The sequence below is a fragment of the Microplitis demolitor genome, chromosome 5 (genome assembly GCF_026212275.2).
Source record: "Microplitis demolitor isolate Queensland-Clemson2020A chromosome 5, iyMicDemo2.1a, whole genome shotgun sequence".
In the NCBI taxonomy this organism is placed as follows: Eukaryota; Metazoa; Arthropoda; class Insecta; order Hymenoptera; family Braconidae; genus Microplitis; species Microplitis demolitor.
Genome location: NC_068549.1, coordinates 16402090 through 16419637, shown reverse-complemented (window position 1 = coordinate 16419637; position 17548 = coordinate 16402090). Strand labels below are relative to the sequence as shown.

The window sequence follows — 17548 nt, the reverse complement described above, 5'->3', positions numbered from 1 at the left end:
AGGGCACCGCTACGTCTTTATTCCGTATTTTATAACTTGTAATTTATTTAAATTTTTGTTTATTGTAATGAGCTTATATATTTTTAAATATTTGGTAATTATTTTAAATGATAAAGATGGTCATTCTTTTTTAATTTTTGGAAGTTTTTTTTCGAGATTATGAGTACCCAAGCATCACAAAAAAAAATTGTTGATTTTTTGTTAAATTTAAGCTCAAAATCGGTTACGTGATAACAAATTGTCGCTTTAAATTTAAAAAATAGTCCACAATTTTTTATTTTTTTTTTCCTCCCAAAAAGTAAGTCGTCGTCGGTTGCCACCTCCACTCTTATAAAACAAGTCTAATGTCTAATCTCACGCCGATAGGGTACTACCGGTATTACAAATTAACAGTAAAGTATAGTGAGTATACTCGTCCCAACCAAAGAGTCATTGTTTTTAAATATATACTTATTATATTTTATAGGAATATTTGAGAATGGAATTAAAATTTATGGTGGAAGTGTAGAAATTGTAGGTTAGCTCGGGAAATAAAAAAACGTCCTATCTTGTTTTAGGACAATCATTATCCCGTGTTTACTGTATTTAATTTACAATTCATATCACTGATATGTTCATCATCCGAAACTAATACGGTAAAAGTATTTTAAATCTTCGTAGAACGAGTTTATTAATTTAACTTTCATATTTTTAGGATTTTATCGATGATCGGAGCAATGCAGATTTAGAGCTGGTTTTCTTAATTTATTGTTTGCAAGATTTATAAACTATATTTTATTTTCCATACAATAATTGTGGTTTGTAAAAAATAATTTTTAGTTTTTAGTATTTTAAAATATTGAAATAACAATAAATCGGCAAATAAAAAAAAATCATGGCATCAAATGTTATAAATAATGATGTAAAAGTATTTTATAATGCCATTGCAGAAAAACAAATCGATATTATTAAACAATGTTTAGAGGGTAGTATTTTAATGTTTATTAAAAATAAGTGTATTAAACCTCCACTTCATCATGCAGTTTTAAGTGGCTGTAAAGAAATAGTTGTATTGCTTTTGAATGAAATTGATGACATTGATTGTGTTGATTCGTATGGTAAGACAGCATTACATTTGGCCGTTCAAAATGGGTATGCAGATATTGTTCAAATATTATTATATGAAGGTGCTAATGTCAATATTACATGTAAAAGAAAAAAATCAGCACTTAGTTATGCACTAGATGAAATTGGTTCATTGCGCTCTCAACTTTTAAAAAAAAAAAATTTAGATGAAAATGATGAAGATGACAAAAAGACTAAAATTCCAGTTCGTAAAAATAATTTATTTCAAAAAAAACATTATAGTTTATATCAGTTTGTTCAAATCGCGGAGTATCTTGAGGAATGTATAATTAAATTACAAACGATGAATTTATATATAAGTGAACAAAATTTACATTTAATTGAAGATTATAGAAGTATTGAGTATGAAGATGATGAGTATTCTGATATGGAGTTAGACGTAGACTTTGTACCCGTAAATTTTTATAAACAGTGTGAAAATGAATTTATTATGATAAAAAATTATAAAGTCGGAGTTAATAATATTTCGTTCTATGATATTTTGATAAGCGATACATTTAATGACAATCAATTATCAAAGTATGCAAAAAATTTATTTCAGATTGACTATAAAGTTAAATTCAGATTATATGCCGGAATAATAAAGAATCGTCTAAAAAGAGGAATAGAAAGAAATAAATTATTGCTCCAAGTAAATCAAAATGGAAAAAATGATTATTCATTTTTTAGAAACCTTCAGTTAAATTTTTATTGTATTTATGAAATATTCAAATATCTTAATAACGATGACTTGAAAAATTTAATAGAAGTAATTCGAACGCCAAGTTTTTATAATGATTGTAAATCTAGTTTGTTGAAAGAGAATGATCCAATTATTCAAATAACTCAACAAAAAAATGAAAATTCAGAAAAAATAAAACGAACAAAGATATCAGATACCCTCTAGATTATAAGAGAGTTAGTCATGGCTTAAATAACAATTATTTTATTTATTTTTTGCAAGATTAATTAAGTTAAATTAATATTTATATTTAATGAAATTTCAGTAGCAAAAAGTTAATTAATAGTTTTAGATTTAAACAAATGTTAATGTAATTGTATTTTTTTAATCAATATATATATGTATATATATATATACGTACATAAAAGGAAAATGTGTGTTTTTATGTCCAGCCTTTTCTCCATAACCACTCACTGTCACCAACTCATGATTAAAGTAGTAGATAGCCCTTGGTCTGCACTTACAGATAAGGGAGTTTGGCTACGGTGGGTGGAAGTGGATGGTAAAAATATGTGATGGGATACCTGTATCCTTTTTTAACACATTTTACGGCTTATATGAACTCAAGATTGTGCTGAATGGCGTTAAGTGCGTTTGTTAATGACAATGTTATGAACTTTTCTAGAATATTCCAGATTTTTCCAGAATGTTCTAGAAGATTTTTTAATGTTTGAAATGGACTCCGAAAATATCTGACTTCAATTGGTCCAGAATATTCTAGATTGTTCTCAACATTTCAAGAATGATCTGGAAAATTTTACAATGTATCCAAATACTTAAAATTATTTCAAATAATTCTTATTGATCTAGAATGTTCTAGATTATTCTAAAAATTTCGAGATAGATTAGGGAAGCTCTAAAATATATTTAAATTTTGAAAATCATTCAAAGATGATTTTGATCAGTCTCGAATGTTCCGGATTGTTCCAAAAATTTTGAATATCATTTGGAAAACTCCAAATTATACTTCGCTGTTTAAATATGATAAAAATGATTCTAATTTGTTTAGAATGTTTTGGATTGTTCTGGAAATTCGATAAAATTCTGTAAAATTCTAATATTTATGTAAATGTTTTAAATTAGTTCAAAATCATTTTATCGGTCTAGAACCCTTTAGATTGTTTTAAACATTTTTGAAAAATTCTACAGTATACTCAAAAGTTGTTAATTACACGAATATGATCCGGACAACCCGATCGGAACTTATTCTAGGACGATAAGAATTAACTTTAAGTGATATTCTACATTCAAATATTTTAATACTTATCAAACTGTTTTCAAATTTTTAGAACAGCCTAAAAAATTAAGTACATAAATAAGTATAAACTACCAAAAAATAACCCAGCGAAGCGGGTGTTCGTAGCTAGTATTAAAAAATATAACACCTTTTTAGTAAATCTTAAAAATTTAATCATTTTTTTTTGTATCTCACCGTCGTTTAAATATTTAAAAAAAAAGGGTAAGAGAAAATTCGATGATAGTAATACAAAACATGAGCGTGTGTTGAGTTTTGTAAGTGTTCCGAGATTATAAAATTGTTTAAAAATTATAAGAATGTCCTGGTATGAGGATATGTAGCCCCACTCACCCCGGAGCAACCGGAATAATATCCTGAAACAGAAAACTCAACCAAGTGCTTAGATGAAGATCTGTCATATGAGATGTAGCACGCAAAAATATTAATAAATAATAACAATACAAATAAAAAAAGGTATTCAGCACCCACAATGGAAGTGGATTTCTCATTAATTTTTTATTTTGAAGTATCAAGATAAAATTAAATTAAAAACAATTTTCTTTTAACATTTTTAAAAAATTTCGAGGTCAAAAACCACCAAAGATAAAATAATGGAATTTTAACTTTAACACAGAATTAATCATGTGACTAAAGCTTTATTAAAATTCGAAAAATTTTCCTAAAACACAAAGTAAAAAAAAAAAATATAGTTAATTTTTCAGCTTCGACGTCCTTTTAACAGAACGAAGACAGAAGTTTCCGTTAAAAATATATTAACGAAAAAATACTACGAAAGCAACATCTTTCATTAAATTCAAAATTTTGAATTGCCACCATTCTCGAAATATTCAACAGATTTTTCAAATTTTTGAATTCAATCACAATAATTGCCTGAAGAGTAAGTATATCAAATTTCATAATACTTTATCGAAAATTTAAAGATATAATAACGACATTTTTACCGGAACACAAAAATCAATCATATAACTTCGAACTTTTATTAAAATTGGAAAAATTATCGTAAAACAAAAAAAGAAAGACAGAAAATATACCTGCTTATTTTATCACCTATAACGTCTTTTTTACTAAATGAAGCTACATGTTTCACCGAGAAAAGTTGGCATGGAATTGTAACTGTCAGGAATGATGAATAAGTGCTTTTAATTGCTCACAAAATTCTCAATTGAAATATTCAATTATTCACATTCTTAATTAATTATTTATTGCTAATTAAATATACAAAAAAAGATTTTTTACATGTTTTCATTAAAAAGTTATATAAGAACAAAGTGGCGGAAGTAGTATTCTTTGTAAATTTGAAAATTTCAAATCGCCAGCATTTTTAAATTGGCCAATTTTGCACATCTTTGAACTTAACGAGATAAAGATTCGTAGAATAAATATTCAAATTCATCAAGATCCGTTTAGAATTGTAGGCGCCATCGTTGCAACAAGGCGCGTTATTATATATCCCGCTAGGGTGCTTAAAATGAACATTTTCAACTTCCCGCTAAGAAAATCAAAGATTTTCGAAAAATTCGGGAAGTTATTGTTTTCACCTCGATTTTCGAAAATCGAGTTTTCATCAGGTGTCGACGTTTTGAGGTCCCTGGTTATAAATACTGATTCAAAAGAATTGAGAAGCAGTCACTCCATTCAAGCTATATATCTATATATACAAACGAAAGAATTGAAATTATTGAAAAGAATTCGAATTTCATCATTTTTAATTCTTTTCAATCAATATTTTTAAACAGGGGCCCGAGGAAGCTATTCCGACTATTTTCAGAATGATGTCCGTATGCGTGCGCGCGCAAATTGAGCTTGATCGGTAGGGTGCGATCGGCGATAGTCCAAAAGTAAAAGTTTTTCAAAAATGTTTTTTTTTTTATAACTTGTAATGTGGTGACACGTGGCCCAATTGGGACGATAGCCAAGAAGGAGCAAAAAAAAACAACTTGAAATGTGTTGGATGGATTCATTCCAAAATTTAATCAGCTCTAAAACTTTATAAGCCGCGTCGAATGCCACATCAACCATCAAAATCGGTTCATTTCGTTCAAGAGAAACCGTGAACGAAAGAATAAAAAAAAATTTGATTTTTTTTGAAATATCTCAAAAACGACTAGATAAATCAATTAAAAAATCTGAACCCCTTTGGAACTCAATAAAACGCGTCGATTGCCACCTCAACCGTCTCAATCGGTTAATTCGTTCGAAAGATTTCGTTGAATAAAAATGGTAAAAAACGTTTTTTTTGGAAAACAATGGCATACAAAAGTATTTTCGAGCTCGAAGAGCTCGAAAATGTATTCACAGCAATTTTTTCGAATTCAAGAACAGCGGGAAGTTTTGGGGTTGGCCCTCAGGGTTAACTGATAAATCGATTTTTTTTACTGTAAATGTTCAACTGCTCGTATCTTATATACAGTGCACTTTAGCAGTATAAGTGTAATGAACATTTTTGTAGAGAACAAAATTTCTTAAAAGATCGGTACTGTACATATTTTTCGTAAGATGAGCCGTTTTTTCACCATTAACAAAAATATATGAAAAAAGTGAAAAATTGACTTTCGGAGCTGATACAATCGACAAGGATCGAGTTAAAGCAAAATAATTTTATACACTTTAAAAAAGTAACAAATACTCTACAAATAAAAACTGGTTTTAAAACAATTGCCCAAAACCCGGCCAAGTTGTAGCAATTTAAAAAAAAAAGTTAATCGACTTACATGCTTTTTAAATGGGAAAACTTTGATAGCCGAGAGGAAGTGCTTAATATTTAAATTAAAAGCTAAAATTTTTAGGGAATTTTTTTCACACCATAAGCAACAGAATTTTCTTATGTCAGCTAAAAAAAAAAATCTCGACAACGGTTGGCCCTGCGGGCCAGCTCAACAACTATACCCGCTGTTTTCGAGCTCAAGGAGCTCGAATACATTATTGTCAATACATTTTCGAGCTCGAAAATACTCTTGGAATCAATTGGTTTTGATGAGCTTTTCAAACTCAAACAATTCACGTTATGTTTTCAAGCTTGAAAATTGAAGAATCCAAAATAATTAATGAACAAGCGTTTTTTAAATTTCCATTCACGATTATGCTCAACAAAATAAATGTATTCAGACAGAAATCAATGTAAGTGATCAAAATAAGGATTCAAATGAATTTTGACTCAGATCAGAGCGTTAATATATTAAGTGTCCGAGAAAGATTTTAAAAACGGTGTTTCTTCAATTTCTTTGCTGATAATGTCATTTAAACTAAAGAACGTGTTGCATAACATTATATAGTGATTTATTTTTAGTAAGTACAGGTGCTTTATTACTTAGCAATAATTTTGGCACATTACTGGATCTTGATATTGGGCCAGGATAAAATGTCAGGCTTGGCATGAAGTTATCATGCCGATACTAAAACAAGCTTGGGTCAGGCTTGAATTTTTAGCTTGACCCAGAATTAGCAAGTATTGGGCTAAGCTTCAACCAAGTCTGGGTCCGTCGTCATTTCCTCCAAGGGATTCAAAAATTTGTTTTCTTAATTTAACAAACAAAAAAAAACGAAATTATAATAATTATTAATAAATTTTTTAAAATTAAAACTAATTAAATTGAATCAAATTCAAAAATACTCGAGTGCATGCGAAACAAAAATAATTCAAATTTATTTTGGTTCAGAGTCAATGTCAACAATTAAATTCTATTGTTTTTTTTTTCTCAAAATAAAATTTTAAACAAGTTAAACTCATAATTCTTTAATGTTATAAATTGACCATAATTAAGAAGTTAAATTTGTACTTGTTATCATAAATTGTGTTGAATATAAATTTCACACGACCGACCTTTATTAAAATCAATACACAATAATATACTGTTCAATATTAAATACATGTATTGGTACGAAATGATTGAGTTGACACAAACTGTATTGAATAGAAACTTGAAATACTAAGTTCGTACAAACGTGGTTTGCACAGAAAATAAAGTCGATTATTTTTTATAAAAGTAATTAATTAAAGAATATAAACAGTATCAAGTGCTCAACAGCTTTTAATGTGCTGACACAATCTTTCGTACAAAAATTTGTGTAAATAATTATATTCCGTTGAATGACTTCGCTGATTGCAATTATTGCTGACTTATCGAAAAATTTTTGTTAGGTCAAACAATGAGTAATGAATACAAATAATTTGTAAATCTGTGCGTGCGTGCAAATCACCTTCATCATAGATATGAAAAATAGACATATATAATTGTACGTTTGTTTGAAAGTGGTTAGAAATAATTTGATTGCGCTTTTTGATTCTCAAAATGATTTAACTCATTGAAATAAAAAATGTATGCTTCGATGCACTCTGCATGCTAATGGTAATGAATAAAAATTTAATTTTTTTTTATTTTGCAATATGAGATTAAAAATTTTAAGTTTTAAATATTTCTTAAATTAATTAACATATCATTAAGAAATTATGAGTATCAAAATTTTTTTTATATTGATTGAAGTAGTCGAAAATTGGGTTTTATAATAAAAATTTTATTATCATCTTATGATTGTGTCAAAGTATGAGCTTTTTTATCATTAAGACATTATCGTTATAATGAAACCATCAAGACCTGATGAAATTTATTTTACACTTATGATATTCCAATCAAGTATTCTAACAAATAATGTGATATAGCAGCAGTATTAAAAGATTAGAAATCTAAAAGTTATTAGAAAACTAATAAACGGTTTGAATTTTGTTAATAAATTTTGCTAGATTTATATTTATATACATCCAGAAACACAATAAATAATTTTTAATTTCCCGCTTTAGTCTTATACTTCGTTAGTTGCGCGCGTGCGTCGCAATAAATGCGCAAAAAAATGTTTTATTTCCAAATTATTACTTAATCTTTAAAAATGTATAAATTTGTTTATGAATTAGCATTAACACTGAACTCTTACAATTAATAAATAAAAAGCAAATACTCTACTATTTACATACAAGTTGAAAATAACATTATTTTTTTCAGAAACAGGTTTTTAATTCTTAGAATTTTACAACCGAAGTCCACCATGTTAACTTCAGTTGTTCCTCCCTGACCCTCTGACGTATCTATACATTCCTTCGATAACTTAATCTTTTATAATAAAATCTTATATGTTACTTCGAAAATTCCATAATTGATTTAGTGGCGCAATATATCAGCTAATTACAACTACCCATTGCTAAATAATAGTTTTTGGAATCACTATGGATGATCTTGGTAAGTTTTTATTTTTTTTTATGCAACAAATTATTAATTCTTAACCTCGAAATATTTTTAAATATTCCAAATTTTAAATATTTTTTTTTCATCATATTCTTCATTATGATTCTAAATTTGAATAATGAAAATTGGTGATTTAAGTTACTTATCATAATTATTAAAACATAATAGTTTGTGACGTTTTTTTTTTATTTGAGTTCTGTAAAATCGCGGGAAATTTAAGTACAATTGTAAAGTCTGAATATTGGAGTCTAAAAATAAACGATTACGTTTAATGCAGTATATTCGTTTTGTTGATTTATAAAACATTGATTATTGACAGTGTTTATTATTACGTAGACGATATTTGTAGAGATAAATAATCTGAAAGGAAGGAAGCATAAATTTTTAATACACAATATATTTTAAAAATACAAATTTTTAGTATTTAAAAAATTTTTAAGTATAAATTGATGGTGTGATAAAAAAAATTAGTATTACATCTGATAGTATTGAGGTGCAAATGCGTCTTAATCACAAATTGTTTATTATTAATTTTCTTTATTTTAATCTGTTCTGTTTTCTCGTTTGTCGTGGGTCAAACACCCATGTTCTGAGATAGTGTTACCGAAGCGTCGCGATGTATAAATATATATATATAAACAGTAGTTGTTATTTCTCGTAGAGAAAATAACGTTCTACTTATAGTGTCGCGGGACGGACAAGTCGTAAGTTGAGTCTCTTAAACCAGACACTTTCTTTTCATCTGTAGTATGTGTGATTTGTTTTAAAAGTCAACAAGTGTCTTTAGATTTCAGTTATTTACTGTGTTCGCCGTTAAAATTTTACTCTATTTTTTTTGTCAGTAATCGGCATCAATTTTACTGATGACGAATCTATATATTATTTATAATTGCTTTAATCTTGAAGAAATTTTAAATGGCTAAAATAAAACAGTGAGGTGTTGATTATTTTCACAAGATTATTTTAGTACAAGTTTTAGTTTTGTTGACTTTAAAGATAATTATTGATTATGATTTTTTTTTAAATAATACTCTACGGATAATATAGTTTAAATTCATTGGGTTTATTTTTTTATTTTTCCATAATTTAAAATAGTGATATAAATTATTAATCATAGTAGCTATGGATAGAACGATGTATGAAAAAGTACACTATGGACCAACTTATCGGCCTTACAGAATTACATTAAGGAGAGGCAGAGATGCCGAGGCTCCGGGATGTAAGTTTAAGTATTTTTAAAATCAGTAAATTAATATAACTGCTATATTCAATTCAATTTTTGATCAAAATTAATCACTTGGAACTAGAATTGAATTTGCATACATGGTGTGTAACAAAGTTGCATTATGATAGTACATTTTTTTATATTTCCTCTCCGTACTTATTTAATTAACATATAACATAAGATAAGTTTATATTAAAGAATATAAATTAAGGTCGATGTTAAAGCTATCCTGAGTATAAATATCTGCATGACGGCATTCAAGAAGTTACTCAATAGCTACGTTTTTTTTACTCTTCTTTTTATTCTATTCATGAACGTTCTCAGCATTCCAAGATAAGCACGCGATTATTCCTATGTTTTTCGTTATTGAAGACACGTTATACGTTAAAAAATATTATTAATTTTAGTAAATTTTACAACAATCAATCATTATAGATAATTTTTTTTTTTTTTTTTTTGTAAGTTCACAATTTGAAAATCAACACGTAAATCTCGAGGTTTATGATTATTAACTTCCCGCTAAGAAAATCGACGATTTTCAAAAATTTCGGAAAGTTATTGTTTTCACTCCGATTTTCGAAAATCGAGTTTTCTTCAGATGTCGACGTTTTGAGGTCCTAGGAAGCTATTCTGACTATTTTCAGAATGATGTCCGAGTGTGTGTATGTGTGTGTGTGTGTGTGTGTGTGTGTGTGTGTGTAAACTCTTTGTAACTTTCGAACTAATGAATCGATTTGGATGGTTGAGGTGGCAATCGAAAGAGCTTGTTGGCCATCAACTTTCCTGAAAATTTCAGATTATTTCAAATTACGAAAAAAAAAAAAAAATTTTTTTTTTAGTTTTTTATTAATTTCTTAAAAACGACTTATACGATCGACTTCAAAATCTAATCAGCTCTAGTACTCAATAAAACGCGTCGATTGCCACCTCAAACATCAAAATCGGATAATTCGTTCGAGAGTTATCGCGGGAGAAAGAAATGGTGAAGAACGGTTTTTTCTAAATATTTTCGAAACGACCGACGCGATCGATTTCAAATTTTAATCAGCTCTAGAATTCAATAAAACGCGCCGATTGCCACGTCAACTATCAAAATCGATTGATTAGTTCAAAAGATATTGGCGTTAAAAAGTTAAAAAAATAACATTTTATGTTATTTTTTCCGGATAAATCACAATATAACGTACTAAAATGTGCCTGATATCATACCAACTCATCATTTTTATGGTTTCTTTTGATCATATAATGTCATCGAACTTGGTTTTTAGTTTAAATCATATTATCAACAAAAAAATCAATAAAACGTAGTTTTTAATATTTTTATCGGATATTTCATATTTTATTGTTTCTTACATGAGTCAAAACTCATTTAAATCTTGATTTTGATCCCTGACAATGATTTCTGCTTCAATACACTTATTTTACTGAACATAATCAGGAACTAAAATTTAAAAACCGCTTCATTGATGATTTTCGATTCTTAAATTTTCAAACTTCAGCATAACAGGTAACTTGTTAGAGCTTGAAAAGATCGTAAAAAAACAATTGCATGTGATAGCATTTTCGAGCTCGAAGAGCTCGAAAATATATCTACACTAATGTTTTCGAGCTCTTTGAGGTCGAAAACAGCGGGAAGTTTTGGGGCTGGCCCGCAGGGTCAACCGACGCCCAGATTTTGTTTTTAATGTAGGGGAAGGGGGGGGGGGGAAAGGAGGTAGGATAGACAAAATGGTTGACCCTGCGGGCTAGCCCCAAAACTTCCCGCTGTTTTTGAGCTGCTTGAGCTCGGAAATATTGTTGTGAATACATTTTCGAGCTCGAAAATACTTTTGTATGCCGTTGTTTTCGAAAAAAACCGTTTTTAGCATTTCTTTCTCCCACGATATCTCGCGAACGAATTAATCGATTTTGATAGTTGAGGCGGTAATCGACGCATTTTATTGAGTTCTAAAGCTGATCAGTTTTAGAATTGTTTACATTGAATAAAGATACAAATTTCAAGATAATTATTTACTTATCTTTTAATCCATATAATAACTCACTAAAAATCTTAACAAAAAGTGAGTGCAAATTGACAACAAATGTTAATTTGCACCTTTGCTGGCATTTGGTCCTTCAAAAACTTGACTCGCGCCCATTTCGAGCTAGATTACCGAATTGATGTCAATTTGCACCCAAAGTGGCTATTGGATAAAATTACCCCCCACTATTTTTGCCACCTGACATTTTTTTTTCATTAAATGGTCTTTTGGTAGCAGTAATTGTCAAGTTTACATTTTCTGGAATAATTCTCATAATCATAATGAAATTACGAGCGCAAATGATAATGACTAATTACATTATTTATCAGCCTGGATGAAATTATTTAATTAAAATAAATGCTGTTTAAAATTTTCATGATTTTTCATAAAAATCAGTTTTTAATCACTGCTAAAGCTTATATAACTTTAAAACTAATATTCATAGACAATTTCCGTAAAAACTATCTGAAAGCTTGTCTAATAATCTTTAATTTATTACCTTAAATTTTAAGTTTTGACCATTTCTTCCAATAATTTGATAACCTTGAAAATTCTAATGGAATCAAAAAATGTTAAAAGTATGGTTTTCATTCCACATAACTTATGCATTTTCCATTATAATACAATTTTGTCACTTGTATTTTAGTGTGAACAAAACAACCTGTAAATTTCACAGCTATATTATATTTTAAAAGTATTTCTTTTATTATTTATGATGTTTCAATCGTAGCTGAAAAGCCTATAATTATAACTGGTCTTGCCATCGTAATAGCGATTACAATTATGATCTAATACTAATTAAATTTTCTATACTTCGTTTACGTGAAGGTTAGTTTGGTACATTACCTATATAATGTTTTGTCAAATCAACTATCTGAAGTTATCTATCGAAAAAAGTCGTTATCCTTTTTTACCCTCACTCTTAGAAAATGAGCCTAATTTCATACCATGACTATACCCTAACATGTATGACAAGATATGTATGTTTAAAACTTCTTATATAGATTAATTGTAAAATCTACCTTCCATTTCGGCTGCCGAATAGCCTTTTTTTGTAATAAACAAAAAATTAGATTCGTTAATTGCTTTTTTATATATTCTATAATATTACAGATGTACAGACTAGTTTAGACCAATGAAATTTCTTATCTTACGACTCATTAAATGAAATTTTGCTATTGCATTGGTTCTCCTACTTTTAATAGATTCCATCGAATCCTAACTACTGTATTTATCAGTAAATTTATGAAATTGATTGAATTCATATTATTGCGGTGTGAAACTCATAAAATCTAAATATCTCAATTCAAGTGTGTAAATTCAATTTTGTTTTATTGACAGTGTTTATGACTGATTTCAAGTATGACACTTAGATCTATCATAATTGAAATTTTAACTCAAATCATTTTATTTAATTTTGTATTAACTATTAATCCTATAGTAAAAAACACAGTATACTTATTCGTAGATAAAATGATTTTCTTTAACTTCAATTTTTGTTGTTCAACTTACCATATCGATAATTTTTTTAATTTTCTAATTTCAATACTTAAATTTATTGCATTTAACTTTAAATTGTTTGACAAATTTTCTTTGTTATATAACCTTGAGAATCTCTGAGAACGTCGAAAAAAAAATTTATTTTGTTATTAATGTTTATTTGAGAGGTTGAAATAATTAAATAATGAAAAATCTACTTTTATTTCGGCTGCCGAATGGCCTTTTTTTTTCAAGTCAAGATGTTTTTCTGCTTAAATCGAAAAGCATTTACTGGTTTCAAGAGATTTCATTTTTTAATATGAGAGATATTTTTATGAGGCGTGTTAGATTTTTGTAGTGATATTGCATTTTTTTGTTTGAAAAAAATCAATATTCTCGAAATAAGTACTATTTTCTTAACTCAAGAAATTTCGTATGCTCTAACCAAGATAAAAAATCGGTCTATCAGTTGACCCTGAGGGCCAGCTCCAATTGATTGAGACGGTTAAGGTGGCAATCAACGCGTTTCATTGAGTTCTAAAGCTGATCAGATTTTGAAATTGATTTATTTAGTCGTTGTTTAGAAATTTCGAAAATACTGAAAAAAAAAATTTTTTTTTTAATTCTTTTGACAACGGTTTCTCTTGAACGAATGAACCGATTTCGATGATTGAGGTGGCATTCGACGCGGCTTATAAAGTTTCAGAGCCCAGATGATTTTGGAATCAATCCATCGAGCACATTACAAGTTATCCAAAAAAAATATTTTTGAAAAAATTTTATTTTTGGAATATCTCTGAACGAGCCCTACTGATCAAGCTCAATTTTTAACAGCTTTTAAATATTGACGACCAAAATCGGTTCATCCGTTCAAAAGTTATAGATATTTACATATGTACGTACATACATACATACACTTGGACATTATCTTGAAATTAGTTAGAATAGGTTCCTAGAACCTTAAAACATCAAGATCTTTTAGAAATTTGATTTTCGAAAGTCGGACCGAAACCTATAACTTCCCGAATTTTTGAAAATTTGCAATTTTCTTAGCGGGAAGTTGAAAAAGATTTAGTGTATTTGAGTCCTCGAAAACTTGATATTTCCTTAAGTATCCCGTTTTGCCCCTCCCTCCCCTATATAAATATGAACAAAATTCGTTATCATAATACCCAAAATAGTAAATAATTACTGTGCTCAAACTTTAAGAATTTTCACAGTAAATGTATTTATTTCTCCATGTTTATTTACTGTGTAACCTTAAATTTTCTATTATTAAAAATATGGTCATTAAAAAAAAGTATTATTTGAATTATTAGTATATATAGATTTTTTTTACAAATTAATATATGTATTAAACTTCCAAAAAAAAATTAGTATGAGTAACTATTGTAGTAATAAACTGATTAATAATTTAAAAGAATATATATTTTTATATTTTTGAATCAATTAAAATAGCATCCTGATTAAAAAAATGCGCCATACTCAAACAGTCGGTATCATCCTGAGTCAATATTATCGGCCTCAAACCTAGAGAAAATAATTCTTGGGAGAAATAAGTATGCACCCTGCTTGAAAACAAAAATCCGATCAACGATTTTGAAATTTGTCGGCTGACAATTTCTTATGTTTGCCGCAAGAATCATTCTGATCAATTAATTAGTTAAAGTTATAGAGGATTTACATACATACATAAACACATGAATTTTTATAATATATTGTTATTATTATTATGTTTTTTTTTGCACACCTCAAGCGTGAAAACGCTGAGTGTACTTTATTGATGATTTTTTCGAAATTATGGATTTATTTTAATAATTTATACTTATTTAGCATAAATTTATGTTAAATTAGTAAATTCAGCATTTTAAACTCATTAGTTTGATTTTATAATTACATACAATTATTATTTTAAATATTCTAACATATAAGACTTTTGAATCGTTAATAATATTTATTCAGACGCCATTTTTTATTAGTAATCTCTAGCGAAATTGACTAGGCGCTAGCTAGCGCCTCGTTTTTATGCAAACTAGTGCCATGTTTTAATCTAACAGAACTGGCGAGACTCTAGACAGCGTCTCGTTTTCATTTTTACCAGGGCACTCACTATATTTCTATAAAAACATTTGTTCTGCTACTTTGAAGAAAAAAAACAGTTTAAAAATAATTTTACTCGGACGTCCGAATGTCTTAGTGTTGGACTATTTTTTGTTTTGTATGTAGTCATATTAACTGTCGAAAAAATTATCGTGTCGAGTGCGAGTTTTTTTTTATTATATTCAGAATTTTGTCTAGATGATCTCTTTCGATATTCACAATTGTAGTCCTTATCAGTTTTTTTAATTTAACTACAAGTGACGACCGACGGTCTATCTACCTATCTCTCTTGTTATATTTTTCATGTTGAGACTTGTGCACTTTTAGTACGACACCTGGTGGTGCAAACTGAAAGCACCTGTTTTTATCGCGGAAAAAAAATTTTTAAGAGACAAAAAATATGGACGACATCTAGCAGAGCATTTAAATTAAATGTAATCAGGTTAGGATTCTTTTTTTTAATTTTGGTTATTCGTTATTTACTCATTTTCCCGGTTAGTAAATGCGAGTTGCTAGTATCGTATTGTCAAAAAAATTTTGTGTTAATTTAACAGATAAAACTTTTTTGTAGCTCAAAAAGAAATGCGTGGTTTAGTAATGAATAAAAGTAAATTGACTACTCATTACATGGGCGTTTGAGGTGTGCAATTTTGGCTTTTCTAATTTCTTTATGATTACACTGAGAACAAAAATGTGCTGCGAACTATAGTTGAATCGTTTATTTGAGAAGCCCCATAAGTCATGTTTCTTTTTCGAAATTAGGTTTTTTGCATTGTTGGGTTCGTTGGATGTCCCCCCATACAAATCAATAAAAATATGCATCAAATCTGCGTTTAAAAAAAAATTAACGGGGTAACAGAAATTTCATTCTATTGAGAAACCCCTTAAGTCAATGATTTCTGGGGTTTCTCAAATAAACATATGCAGTTTTAGTTTTATAGAAATAATTTTTTCTTTTTATTCAAAATTCGAACTTTTTTTGGAAAAAACAAATAATATTTTGAATTAAAATGCTTAAATTAATTATTATTTTTTGTAATTTCTGAGTTTCAGAGTTTAAATACATATTATATACTTTATTTTATCAGTCTAATAAATTATTTGAGTGGAAAAAGTTAAAAAAACAATGATTTTACAACTTTTTCTTCCGTTTGGTTGAGAAATCCCATAAGTCAATCAACTTAAAATAATTTTTTAAGTAGTTCCAATTAAAAAGTTGAATTTTTCTTGTTTGAATCTTTTTCAGAGATGCTAACATTATTGTCTTCAATTATTTATTTATTATTTTAATGTTAAGTTTTTCCAGAAAAATGTTTTTTGTGTTTCTTGAAAAATTTTGTTTTCTTGACTTATGGGGTTTCTCAAATAAACGATTCAGTTCCATAGACTTTTTTTTGTTTGCGTGAAAAACGTTCCGATTTAGCCTTCTTATCACAGCTGCCTTTAAAATTCGAAAGGAGGTGTTATCAAGATAGAATATCAATTTATTATTTTAAAATTAAACCAACCACTACATTTTATCACATTTGTTCTCACAATAAGATTTTCTTTCGTTAATCTGAAAGGTTTAGAAATAATAAAGGATTGGGTACTGAGATTAACCATGCATCTAACAAATTTATAAATTTTTATAAAAAATTTTGGAAAATCCAAAAGTGCACACCTCAAACGCTCGTACAATATTTTGAGAAGTGGATTCTGTAGTGGATTTACTTTTATTAATTACTGATATATGATTTTTTTTTTTTTTTTGTTAAAAAAAATTTTTATTTGTTTAATTAACACGAAATATTTTTTGACAGTACGATACTCACAATTCTTATTTAATTACTGAGAAAGACATTAAATAGCTAATAACAAAAATAAATAAAAACCATTTGAATTTCCTGTGTTTTTTCCATCGGAATTGCAATGGTGAATATATATTAAAATAATAGTCAGTAACAACAAAAAAGTAAGAGTAGGAAAAGAAAACATTCCTAATCAAAATAGCTGCAGTGTGTTTGTTTCATGTAAAAATGTCGATTTTAACAGAAATGATTTATTATAAAAAAAACGAGAAGGACGACAATAGTGATTTTCGAAAAGAATCTACTTTGTAATATTCTGAAGATTGTGAAAAAAAAAATCGGTCTGTCGGTTGACCCTGCGGGCCAGCCCCGAAACTTCCCGCTGTTTTCGACCTCAAAGAGCTCGAAAACATTAGTGTAGATATATTTTCGAGCTCGAAAATGCTATCACATGCAATTGTTTTTTTATGATCTTTTCAAGCTCTAACAAGTTACCTGTTATGCTGAAGTTTGAAAATTTAAGAATCGAAAATCATCAATGAAGCGGTTTTTAAAATTTAGTTCCTGATTTTGTTCAGTAAAATAAGTGTATTGA

At 28.1% G+C, this 17548-nt stretch overlaps 1 protein-coding gene and 1 long non-coding RNA gene across 5 annotated transcripts in view; both read left to right on the top strand.

The window, feature by feature from the left end:
* The first annotated feature begins 339 nt into the window (after positions 1–339).
* On the top strand, positions 340–2229 carry LOC103577572 (uncharacterized). 2 transcript variants are annotated; one of them, XR_008403782.1, is made up of 3 exons: positions 340–402; positions 467–635; positions 695–2229. It is a non-coding gene; the product is annotated as an uncharacterized LOC103577572 (long non-coding RNA). The 2 variants fall into 2 exon arrangements; XR_549421.2 differs by lacking the exon at positions 340–402 and having other exon boundaries at positions 410–635.
* Positions 2230–8151: 5922 nt separating this feature from the next.
* LOC103575940 (leupaxin) overlaps positions 8152–17548 on the top strand; it is a 62978-nt gene continuing 53581 nt past the window's right edge. The window contains exon 1 of one of the 3 annotated variants that reach the window (XM_014443559.2): positions 8152–8332. In XM_014443559.2, the coding sequence (XP_014299045.1) occupies positions 8320–8332 (13 nt within the window). In that variant the 5' untranslated portion in view covers positions 8152–8319. Of the gene's footprint in view, positions 8333–8967; positions 9558–17548 lie in introns of those variants that run through there. The other 2 variants (XM_014443560.2, XM_014443558.2) reach the window with 2 other exon arrangements.